This window comes from Monodelphis domestica, chromosome 3, assembly GCF_027887165.1.
Source record: "Monodelphis domestica isolate mMonDom1 chromosome 3, mMonDom1.pri, whole genome shotgun sequence".
Classification (NCBI taxonomy): Eukaryota; Metazoa; Chordata; class Mammalia; order Didelphimorphia; family Didelphidae; genus Monodelphis; species Monodelphis domestica.
The window spans coordinates 64,851,130-64,863,402 of NC_077229.1; the positions used below are offsets into that span (position 1 = coordinate 64,851,130).

Genomic DNA, 12,273 nt, shown 5'->3' on the forward strand with positions numbered 1-12,273 from the left:
TGAATAAAAGGATGTTTTAGGGATTTTATGGTACATGGGACACACTTCCCTTCCTTGAAGTTTCTTGTCCAGAAAATGGCTTGATGGTCTGCCCCCATTCCTCACATAAGATCATCTAGAGGTATTTGTCTCCTCATCCTCATCTCTAACCACACCTACAGCTCCAAACTTGACCTCCTCCCACCAGGTTTGATGGGCTGCCAGGAGCAATGTGGAGACCATGACATCAGAGAGGTCCAGTTTTCCAGTTCTGACCACTGAACAATTCCAGGATCTTCTGGCTACAGGAGTTCTTGGAAAAACTCAGAGGACATAGCATCATAGGACCAGGTCACTGAAACCACAGAGCTAGTATGTAGGAACCAATGCATAAACTAGTGACCAAGAAGCATGTCTGGTTGAAGAACAATGCCTCAGAAAGGATAAGACTTAGAGGTAAATCCCTGGGATTTGGCACTAAAAGAGTGGGCCCCAAGTGTGATTCATCATCAAAGGTTCAAGTGAATTATTATGCAAAGGTTAGGAAGAAGGTCATGGAAACTTACCTTAAAGGGAAGTTCCTACAACTATTATTATCCTCTTTTGTAGATAAGGATGTCAAGGCTCACAGTGATAAAGTGACTTGCCCATATCTGCATCATTCACCTTATTCCAAGTTCATTGCTCAAGAGCAGAGCCTTTGGGTCTGTCTCCATTCCTGACAACTGACACTAGGACCTCTGTGGCTTGGCCCATAGAAGTAACTAAATGACAAAGTGGAGAGAGTGCTGAGTCTGGAGTCAGGAAAGCCCCAGTTCAAATCTAATCTAAGACCTTATTAGCTGTATGACCCTGGGAAGGTCAATCAGTCATTGCTTGCCTCTGTTTTCCTCATCTGAAAAATGGGGCTAACTATAACACCAAACCCTTAGGGTTGTTATGTGGATTAAATGAGATATTTCTAAAAAATGCTTAGTCATATTGCCTGTCACAGAGTAGGTGCTACATAAATGCTTAGTCTCTTCCCCTTCCCTTTTCCATAGGCAAACAGTTGGTAGGTCTAAGAGAACTTTTGAAGACAAATTTTTCTAACAAACTGGATTTCACCAATGTACCCATTAGATCAAAGCAATTAATCAGTTATCTATTAAGTGATTATTGTGTGAACAGGCCTGCCCTAAATACTGAGAATGTAAATAAATTTTTAAAAACAAATTCTCTACCCTTGGAGAGTTCAGAGAAGGAACCTTCCCCAAAGTGGAAAGAGCTTTAGCCATTCAATGGGAGGTGCTAGGTCTGAACTCTCTTCTTAACCTTGAAGTACTACATAATAGAGTGGAAAGAACAATGACTCTGGAAGAAGAAATCCTGGGTTTAAATCTCACCTCTGATTCTTTCTACTTTTGTATCCTGGGGCATGCCACTTAACTTATCTGGGCCTCAGTTTTCCCATATGTAAAATGATGCATTCAGCTAGGTGACCTTTGAGGGTCCCTTCCAGTCCTATCCAATCACCCTGAGCTAATTACTTTACTTCTCTAGGCCTCAGTATCCATATCTGTAAAATGAGAGGTTATACATAATAGCTGATACTTCAAAGTTTCCTTCCAATTTTATGCCTATGATTAATTATATAAAAGACCTTGGCAGTGGGAACCTCACTTCTACCTCTAAAACTCCTCATCTCCAGGCTGTACATAGAAAGGAATCAGAGGTTCAGAAGAGTTCTTGAGGATTGATCTCTAAAATAATTTCATGTTTCCTCTGTAAGACTGGGAAACAAGGCCCTAAAAAGGATAAACCTCCAAAACAGAGACAGAGAGGAGGTACCTACTTACCTGTGGGAATAAAAACAGGGGTCAGGGGGCTCCTTATCGGTGCTACTGTGCATCTTGGTGCTCTAAGACTTTGGGCACGTGTGACTGGCACCACAACAGCATCACCACCTACAGGAAGAGAGGAGGGGAGAACCCAGAGCTCAGTCAAGTATTATTAATGTACACCCAAAGGATTGTTGCTACTAACTGCTAAATCCAAAAATACATGGCTTCTCTGACTTTCCCCCACAGGGTAAATAATAAAAATTTCCCCTTCAAAGCACTAAGTCAGTGATGGACAGTCCCTACATGTGTTAGACTGAGTGCAATCAGAATCCCATCAATAAGAAGAGAATCACTTTAGCACAAGGATTGTGAAACTATCCTTTGCATGGAGATGAGGAAGCCTGCAGAGATGACACTAATTCAACAGATATGGAGCCAAGAAAAAGTCCCTACAGTGGCCCATTGGAAGGCTAAAGAGAGGAAGGACCTGGGAGGAAGATTCTTCCCCTGAGAAAGACACAAACCAACCCTCCCTGCACAGACATGCCCCATTTCCTCCAAGCCACACCCCAATTCCCTCCCTGGGAAGCTTATTTAAAATATGCTTACTTGGGAAGAGGCCTGAAGTGGAAGGCACTTCATCAGAAATAGAGGCTGTCCCTGCCTGGACACTGCTGCCCTCTGTGGTTGTGTCAGGAGGACTGGGAGATGCTGTTGTGCAAACTTCCTCTGTGCTGGCTGGAGGCAGGGTGATAGCTGGATTTGGTGTTGCCTGTGGGTTTCTCTCAGTCTCTGGATTCAGGCCGGCTGGCCCTGGGTCCTCCAATGAAGTAGCAGCCTCAAGGGAAGCTGTGCTTGTCCAGGTCTTGGAGGTACTTAAGGCAGGAAAGAATCCTGACCTTGGACTCAGAGATTCATGAATGGGATTGTGAGGTTCTATTCCTAGTGAGGGTTCATCTCCTGTGGTGACAACCAGATCGGGAGAACTGGCTTCTACTTGTGATGAGGAGCTGGCTGACCATGGAGCTAATTTTGACGCAGTTTCCACATCTATATCCATATTGTTAAAAGATGTGCCCTTTGATATTGGAGAGGTAAAGGTCACACCAGGGCCAGTGCCTACTGCTAGGTCATCATTGGCCTCCAGGGCAGACATGCGTTGACTTTCCAACCCTTGGAGATTTGTCCTTGATGCTGAAGCAGTGACATTAGAAGGCATCTTGGAAATAATAGTAAGTGATCTGGAGACCATTTCGAGTAATTTTTCTGTTGGCAGAGTAGACAGTGCTTCTTCAGTGCTCAACTCATACTCAGGACTGGTGCTTTCTAAAGAGGAGAACAGGGTGGGAGAGTCTCCGATGGCCTCTGTTCCTGAAATGCTGCCTATGGAAGACTGGCTCTCCCCCAATCCTGAGAGGAGAGTGGAAGATGTTATGGTCATTGCTCCAGTTGCCTCAGTTGCAGTAGAAGACAATGGGAATCCTGCATCACTCTTCTGGGAGAATTCAGTGACGATTTGTGGACTTTGTATTTCAGACAGCTCAGGCTGGTTAACAGCATCCAGACCTAAACCCAATCCAATAATGAAAAGGAGTCACTGTGGTCACTTTTGGCCACAGAGAGGAAGGGCTTGTTTCTCTAGGCCTCAGAACCTTTTGGAATCTCTTCTAGATTCGTAGGAAATGGAATGGGTGAGTTTTTTTCAGTTCCTGTGTTGATCCTTTGGAGGAGCTAAAGTGCTACCTTCTATCACTTTTGCTATAACAGTATTTTGTGTGATCTCTAAGGTTAAAGTGGTCAAGGAAAGTTGTGTAAGTCTTTTTCTAAGACTTCATGTAGCTCACCATGAGCAGTAGTCCCCAGGACAGCTGAATCTGCAGAGGTGACCAATGAGCCTCCAGGATGAGTGTCTAAGAACACTGGAGATTTAGAAGTGGTCAGTGGGACATCTGTGTTTCTGTCTACCACTGAACTTGGGATCTTAGGGCTAAGAGTAACTACAGGGGAAAGGGAGACAATGTATATGATTTTTGTGCTAAAATTTAGATTTGTGGCATCAGTCTTGGGGAGAACTGATGTCATGTTCTCAGTCATAGGGGTAACCTCAAATGAGGTTTTGATAGTTGAAGAGTGTGTCCTGTGCAATGTAGGGCTGGTATCTGTCCCAGTGGTGGTGAGAGCCTTGTGTTATAGATGACAAAAGAAGGACTGTGAATGAAAACTATTGACCACATGCATGCATGAATACCACAAAGTACCAGGAGGTGTTTTGTCTATAACTGCAAAATGGGTGTGTAGTCAGAATTCTAAAAAAAGGCTTATCTTCTCCATCCCTTAAAAGCTCCATTCTTATTATCTGTCTTTCCTGATCAATCTTCCTCATATGGGAATAAAATATCCCATCTAGGATTTGAACTCAGGTCCTCTGGAATGAATGCATGCTCTTACTATTGTTATCAAAAACTCTCATGAGTCATTAAGGGATAAAGGACAAGGTTAACCTCCTCCATGGACATGTCAGACTCAGAGTCCATAACTGTGATGACTGTTTTACTCTCTGTATTTCACTAAATTATAACCCCATGTTCCAGCAGGGAAGATAATGAAGGAACTGTTCTTACCAGTGTCTGCAATAGTGGTCATGGTGGTCCTGGTAGATACTTTATCTGTGGGAATGAGTGGGACAGCTGAGCTGGTGGGCAAATCACTTGTGGACAGAACCACAGCCTCAGCTCCTCTGCTGATGTTCATTGTGACTGTGGATTCAGTCAGGGCTGGCTCTTCCATTGCAGTAGCCATGGCTGTGGTCTCTGAAGCAGATGTGTCCAGAGAGGTCATTGGCTTTGGATCTTCTCTACTGACACTGGAAAGACTTGTGGCTGAAGTGCTTGTAGACCCTGCTGGGAGCACATTGGTCCAGGGGAAGGCTGTGGTCGATGCTGTGGTGTCATGGGTAGCAGGGTGTGAAGGGACACCTATGGGGCTCCCTCCTTCTGTCCCAGTCCCAGGTAGTGTTGAGCCCTCTGCAATGAACATAGTTTCAGATGGGCTCATCTCCACTCCAGACCAGGCAGCTGGTGCTACCATGGTCTCTGGCAAGGCAGAGGAAGCAGGCAAAGTGATTTTTTCCAAGTCAATATCAGAGGCAGTGGTTGAGACTGTTGTTGCCAGAACAGAGTGTGTTCTTACTGCAGGGCTGGAAGTTGTAGTCATTATGGTCTCTGGCTCTCCAGCTGTGGTCATTATCCTGCCCTTGCTTTCTGCACTGGGCCCTGTGATCAGAAGGGTGGATAATGGAGTTACAGCATGTTTTGGACTATTGTCTATTTTTCATTAGCCTCGCAATGAAGGGGTCCATCCTTGCCTCCTACACTTCATAAATGAGGAAGGAATCAGTCCAATTTACTGTTAATAGATATATCTTTCTAAGGAAGAAGTCTTGTTCTGCTTGTCAGTTGCCCTCCTCAATTAAACCTTCCCTTTTATGACTTTTAAGTCTGTCTATCTCTTTTGTCTATCTCCCTCTTTTTCCCTGAAAAGGTGAATGCAAGGGCACAATTCTGTGTAGGGGATGTAGAAGTTATGTATGGGAATAAGTATTCAACCCTCTTTTTTCTATTCAGAGAAAAGTGAAGGTTCATATGATGCCTGCTCCCCCAACTCCTTCCATATCAGTGTATTCTGCTTCTAGAATACTCCAGTGATAAGAAATGAGTTCTACCTACTTATTCCTTATTTAATCACCAACATAATCCTTTTTTCCTTCCCTTTTCTCAACAAACAGGAAATTGGAAGGGGTTAAACAGTTGTAAAGTTGTTAAATTCTCATGAGGCAAAAAAGCATCCTCACACTTTTTTTATGTGTGGAATGACTCATTTGTGCCCCCCACTATAAAATGATTAAATTCATCCAATTTTGTTAAAATGTCAGTTTTAATGACATCTTTTCTAAGATGCCATTCCTATTATTCTCTCAACAATTTTCTTTTGTTTCTAGTGATAAAATTACAAGTAAATTCTATCAAACTTTCAAAGAAAGATCAATTCCAATCTTACATAAACTATTATAAAAATATTTAATTCTATTTAAATTATTGCTATTACATAGTATTGATACCTACACAAGGGAAAGACAAAGGAAAGAAAAGAAAATTGAAGATCATAATATACCTACCAATTCAAAAATATTAAATTTATAACATTAGCAAAATAATTACAGTCACATGTTTAAAAGATTTTCCACTTGGGGGCAGCTGGGTACTCAGTGAATTGAAAGCCAGGCTTAGAGATGGGAGGTAAATAGTATTTAGCTAAGACCAAGAGTTAGCAATACATATAGCAGAGTAATTTTAAGTGTCTGTTCAATGAAATTGGGAGTAAAATTAGGACATTAATTATCATCATTAATTTTAGAAACAATTCTATAAATGGAAGCTATAGTAATAAAAAAGACAGTGAAGAAATAAGTATAGGGTGGGTGTTCAGTATTTGCAGATCATATGATGGCCTGTTTAAAGAACCCTAAAGTATCAACTAAAATTTTATTTAAACAATTAAAATATTCAACTAAGTAATGAGATATTTAAAAACAAAACAATCCTCAATTTTTGTGTCTTACCAACAAATATCAAGCAGGAAGATATAGGAAAATAAAACCCATTCAAAATGACTATAGACATCACAAAGAAGAATTACATGAATAGGCTGGAGCCAAGATGGTGGATTAGCAGAAGCTAACCAGCGGAACTCTCCTAATATTCCCATCCAAACAATTGAAAATAGCACCTCCAATCAAATTTGACAGTGGCAGAGCCAACAACAGGTCAAAGTGAAACATGTTTCTTTTTTAAGAAAACTTAAGAAGTTAGCAGAAGAAAGATGTGACTCAGTGGGAGTGGGGCAGATCTGTCTGTAATACTCAGACAGTGGCAGCTGTTGGTAAAGGGGTCAGATATTCTTTGTTTCTCTTCTACCTAGATTTATCTCTGGAGTTGTTGTCACCCTTGTTTGAATACAGGGTCCCTGTGAGAAGGGATCATTACATTCTTTATCATACTGGACACCTACAAGTGCATCTCTCCTATCTTCTCCCATTTCCTGCTTTATGACCATGGAGACCTTCAGTCTTAACTAAACCTTCCCAGGGGAGGAAGTCAACCATCATTCATTTCCTATCTGTAGAGTCAGAGGATAATGATGATTGAGCAAGGGACAGGGTTCAAGAGAATGCAATTATTGAAGCAGGGAAGAACAAAAACTTTTTTATTGAAAACCATTGGCCAACATTGCAGAATGAAAAATCTGAAGGAGAGACACAGGTCTCCCTGGAATGCTTGGAGATCCCTTCTGTTTACCATGGTTACAAAGAAAACAAGGTTTGGCTTTAACTATAAAGGGGATAGGGATAATCTGCTTTCCAAGTACCATTGGGTATGTTTTTCCCTTTGAACAATTTAGATATGTTTTGAGTAGCAAAAACAGAAATAAAAACAAAACTCAACAGAGGCAAATGAGTAAAGATGGTTATTTCTATGTTGGCCATTTCTAACAGCATTCCTCATTCTGAGCCCCCAAACTCACTTTTTCTCCTCTGTCCTATACCCCTCCCTCCCAAAAAAGGTTAAAAATTTTTCCATTGTAATCTCCCCCAAAATAGAGAAATTAAGAAATTAAAAACTCACTGTTTGTGGATCTGATGCCTGGTATCTTATGATTATACCCTGTAGTTGGAGAGGAGAAAAGAAAAGAAGAAAAGAAAAAAATTCAGAAGGAATAAGTTTTGGAGAGAAGATGAAAGCAGGAAGAAGAGGCAATGAAGAGTTGATGAATAGAGGGAGGAGAGGAAAATGGCATAGAAAAAAAGAATAAGTCAGAAGAGATGTGAAGACAAGAGGTGCAGAACGGGAAAAAAGAAGACAAAAAAGAGAAAAGAGGGAGGATGAAGAGAAGGAAGGACAATAAGGAGAGAGGGGGGGCATAGAGAGAGAGAGAAAGAGAGAGAGAGAGAGGAGAGAGGGAGAGAGAGAGAGAGAAGAGAGGGAGAGAGAGAACACACAAATCTTTCAGTAGGGTATCTCTATGTGGACAAAAGGTTAATGGAGGAATGGAGAGGAGATGGTTTGGCACCTATAGGGTTGGGAGAATGGTCCTTCACCATTTAAGAGTAAGGGATTCATGCCACAATTCTTAATAGAAGGAGCATAGCCTCTTCCAATCTTGAGAAGTGAGCTCCCCATGTGTTCAGTTTGTCACCACTTTGAGGGTCAGTGATCCCAGGAGTGAGAGATAAAGAAACCAAGGAAACAAAGGAGGTTCAAAGGGATAGAAGAATTGGGGGCAGGTGGGTTGTTTTCTAGAAAGGGAACCACCCAGAGACAGAGAGGCATATGCCCCAAGTCAAGCTATTTACCATCCACAAAGAGGCTGTCTCTCTCTATAAGCAGGTGTCTTAGATTTCTTCTATATATTTGTTCACTAAGCTCCCAGTAAACCTTCTCTTTGTCCAGAACAGGGTTGGAGGAATCTTCCTGACAAGTACACAGAACATCCACTCCTGTTGCTGTCCCATTCTTCAGAGGCCTGGAAATTGATGTTTCAGATAAGAGGTGTTAAACAGAACCCTTCCTATGGGACATATGAATCAAATTAAAGTGTCATTTCTGAAGAAATCATAGTTGCCCTCTGATTTTAATGTGTTAGTTTAATTTAAAAAGTATTACATAAATGTGTATAGTTTTCTGAGTCAATATGCAGGCCTTAGGGACCCTGATGTATAATTTAGTGGCTTCATTTTCTTTTGAGTTTGACACCTATAAGAATTGAATTAATATTTCTACCCAGACATATATTTTACAAAGTTTATTAGAAAGGGTAGACAATGAGAGCCAGGCCTAGAGACAGAAAATCCTAGGTTCAAATCTGGCCTCAGACACTTCCCAGCTGTGGGAACCTGGGTGAGTCACTTAACCCCCATTGCCTAGCCCTTACTGCTCTTTTGCCTTAGAAACAATACCTAGTATTGATCCTAAGATGGAAGGTAAGGGTTTAAAAAAAAAGAAAGGGTAGAAAATTATAGTTTTAAATCTCATCATTCCTCTAAGTAACCTGACCACGAGATACCTAGCCTGCAAGTCTCTTCCTCTTCCCCCTTCCTTGCCTGCTCTCTTCCCCATCACCTTCTTGGTTCTCTACTCCCAAAACCTAAAGCCTTGACTTTTATTGACATACAGCACATACACAGATGAAAAACCTGGCATAACTGTGTTATGTGAGGAATGCTGATGGACACAAAGTACTCAAGGAGGAGGAGGGAATGAACTTCCTTGACACACACCACTGGATTCGTTTCTGAAATTGCATTATTCAGAAGACGTTCTTGAGAGAAGTACACCACTTGGAACAAAGGTTTAGAGAGGATTGTAGATTTAGAGTTGAAAAGGACACTGGAAGCTATCAAATTCAGTCCCCTCATTTTACAGAGGAATGAAAGTGAGGCTAAGGCAGGTCATGTGACTTGCACAAGGCCACAAAGTTGGTATGTGTCTGAGAGAGAATTTGAACTCTGTCCTTCCTAAATCCTACCACACTGGAGTTGGCTGTGCTCTGTATATTTAGTCATTTTTATGTTTACAAGTGTGTATGGGGTCTGATTTTCTTCAGTAGTTTCTTTAGAGTAGTAGAAAGATTATTGAACTCAAAGTCAAAGGGCCTGTGTTCAAATTCTGAATCGGACAATATCTTTGACATTAGAAAAGTTACTGAAATATCCTTGGGTCTTCATTTTTCATCTGAAAATGAAGAGAATGGTCCAGATCACCTCTAAGGTCCCTTCCAGCTTTTACTATATAATCCTGTGATTCTAGAGAAAATCAATGCTGATATGGTTGAATCAATCAATTTCTAAGCACTCATTTGGTGCCCTTCTATGTTATTCCTTTTACATGGAGTTATAAAGTTAAAGTGAGTTGAGTTACAACCTTGTCTTTGGAAGTTTTATGGGGAAAGAAGTTTTTCTCCACAAGGGAAAGGGTACAAGGAAACCCAGAATATTTCTTATGGCTTGTTTATTAGGGGATTTTATCCATTATAGCTTGGGTAAGAAGGAATTGCCATTGGGAAGGAGAAGCAGCAGCAGCCTGGGCAAAACCTGAGTCAAATGGGAAAGGGTGGTCTTTGCTATTTGAGCTGACATCTTGCAGGATTCTCACCTCAGCAAGATCACACTGCATCCAGAATAGTGAGAGCCAAGGTTGGTCATTGCAAACACAGACTTGAGCTAAAAATAAAAGGTGAGAAAGGAACTTCTGAGTACCTGGCTAGAACAAGCCTGGATACTCAGGGCTAAGGGAGGCAGCATGGGAGAGAGAAGGTAGTGTGTGTGGCAGGAGAAGGGAAAAATGGAGACTCACCAGTACTTTGATGACATTCTCAGCAGCTTTAAATGTTCCGGAGTCTCTGTGGCCCATCTTTGTTGTGTAAAACAGGTTGGTGATGGTAAAGTTGAGGGTGAAAATCTTGGAGTAGGAGCTCCCTGCTGCTGTACAGAAGGAAAGATACCACACATTGTCTGAGCCTTACAAATGTTATTCAAATGAGAGAAAATGCTTTGTAAACCTTCAAGTTCTATCTAAATGCCAGTTATTGTGATGACCATATCATGATCATGACTATTATTCCATGTGGCACTGTTCTAGTCTTTCCGCAGAGGAATACTCAGAAGAATGAAACTACTAAGGAAACTCTGAGGATTTCTCTAGCCATACACATTTTTCTGGCAGGATTAAAAATTATGGACTTGGAGTCAGAAGACCTGGGTTAAAATCATGACCCTGCCATGTCCTATGATTTTGCCTTAGTTTCCTCACTTGTAAAATGAGGAGATTAATCCAGTTTCAAAGAGAAGAACTCATTACTTGGCAAAAATGGCTGGGAATAATGAAAATTAATATGGCATAAATTAGGGATGGGCCAATATCTTGCATGATATAACACAGTAAACTCCAAATGAGTTCATGAGTTATATGCAAAAGGTGGTATAAAACAAATGAGAGTTTTCAGGAAAATTTTTCTTTCATATTAATGGACAGGAGGATGGTTCATTTTCACATGAAGAATAGATAGGAGAAAAGATAAAATGGAAAATGTTGTTAATATAAAATTAAATAGATTTTTCACCATTTCAAAACCAATGTAGCTAAAATGAGGAAGAAATCAGGTAATTGGAGAGAAAAAAAATCTTTGCTTCAAATTCTTCTGATAAAGGTCTCATTTCCTATTTCCAAGAATTAAAATGTATAAGAATAAAAGCAAGGACAGAGCCAAGGTGGTGGAGAAGATATGGATCCCTCATCTGATCTTTACCAAGTTACCATCCAAAAACCTAATATAATTCCTTAAACATGAATTCTGGAGCTGTATAACATACACAAAAAGACAAACATAATTTCCCAGCACAAATGAACTTAGAAGGCCAACAGGACAGATGGTATATACAGGAGTGAAAGTGGAAGTAGAGAACAGTGCACCAAGTCAGACCCCAACAAGCTAAGAGGCCTTGTCCAGAAATGAAGGAACAGCAAAGGCTTCTGCAGTATTTATCCCCAGACAATAAGGGGGAGAGGGATCAGACAGTCGGGTATAATTGAAAATCTGTTATCCAAAAAAAGAACTACATATCCTGAGAGCGCACTGATTTCCTGTCATTATGTACTTCCTGTAGACAAGAGAATAAAATGAGTGGGCATTGAAGCTCTGCCTCCTCTTTTGGCATGCAGCAAGTGGTGATGGTGGTGAGTGAGGATTTTGAAAATGACACTCATGGTTTTAATTTTGTATCCTCTGTATTCCTTGATTTCTAATGATTATTTAATAAACTGCCTAAAATATAATATTTTTTATTATTTAAGATATAATTTTAATTTTTACAGTTTATGACCAGATGGGATGATAAAAACTCAATTTTTAAAGATAGATAGCCTAGATCACTTTTTTAAATTAATGTTTCTCAAGACCAAGGCCTTTAGACCACCCCACCCTCTCAAACACTGAGAGACCTTGAACTCTCTTTGGAGCTGCTGCCTTTTTCTTTTTCAACTTTTTGTTTGGTTGCTTTCTCTGCCTACTGGTAGGGCTATTTTTTAGTTGGGGACTCTTGGCAGAGAAGATATTAAGTTGTTTCTCCTGATTCTACTCATTCCTGCTGTTAAATCCCAGTGGCTTGCTTCTACTCTTACTCCTAACTCTGGCTATTTCTGCCCAATCCTGCCTCCTGGGTTGTCCCAGCCATCCACTCCTGACCTTCTTGACCCATATCCCTCATCCAACCCAAGCCCCAGCCCCCAGGTCCCAGGCTGCTTGTAGCTGCCATTGTGTCTTCAGAAACACAAGCCAACTGGTAAGAACTGGGGTGTTCTTCCCTTAAACAATAATTAGTCTCCATGTAGCAGGGTACCCGGGGGGAAGGGAAGGAAAG

The 12,273-nt window shown here is 40.9% G+C and overlaps 1 protein-coding gene across 3 annotated transcripts in view; it reads right to left on the reverse strand.

The window, feature by feature from the left end:
* Positions 1–12,273, reverse strand: part of LOC103105487 (mucin-16-like) — a 93,684-nt gene that overhangs the window by 34,487 nt on the left and 46,924 nt on the right. For all 3 annotated transcript variants that reach the window (XM_056820578.1, XM_056820580.1, XM_056820579.1), the window contains exons 10-16: positions 10,211–10,338; positions 10,010–10,077; positions 8,212–8,381; positions 7,484–7,522; positions 4,424–5,074; positions 2,412–3,368; positions 1,818–1,925 (exon numbers count right to left, since the gene is read on the reverse strand). In XM_056820578.1, coding sequence (XP_056676556.1) covers positions 1,818–1,925; positions 2,412–3,368; positions 4,424–5,074; positions 7,484–7,522; positions 8,212–8,381; positions 10,010–10,077; positions 10,211–10,338 — 2,121 coding nt within the window. The remainder of the gene's footprint in view (positions 1–1,817; positions 1,926–2,411; positions 3,369–4,423; positions 5,075–7,483; positions 7,523–8,211; positions 8,382–10,009; positions 10,078–10,210; positions 10,339–12,273) is intronic.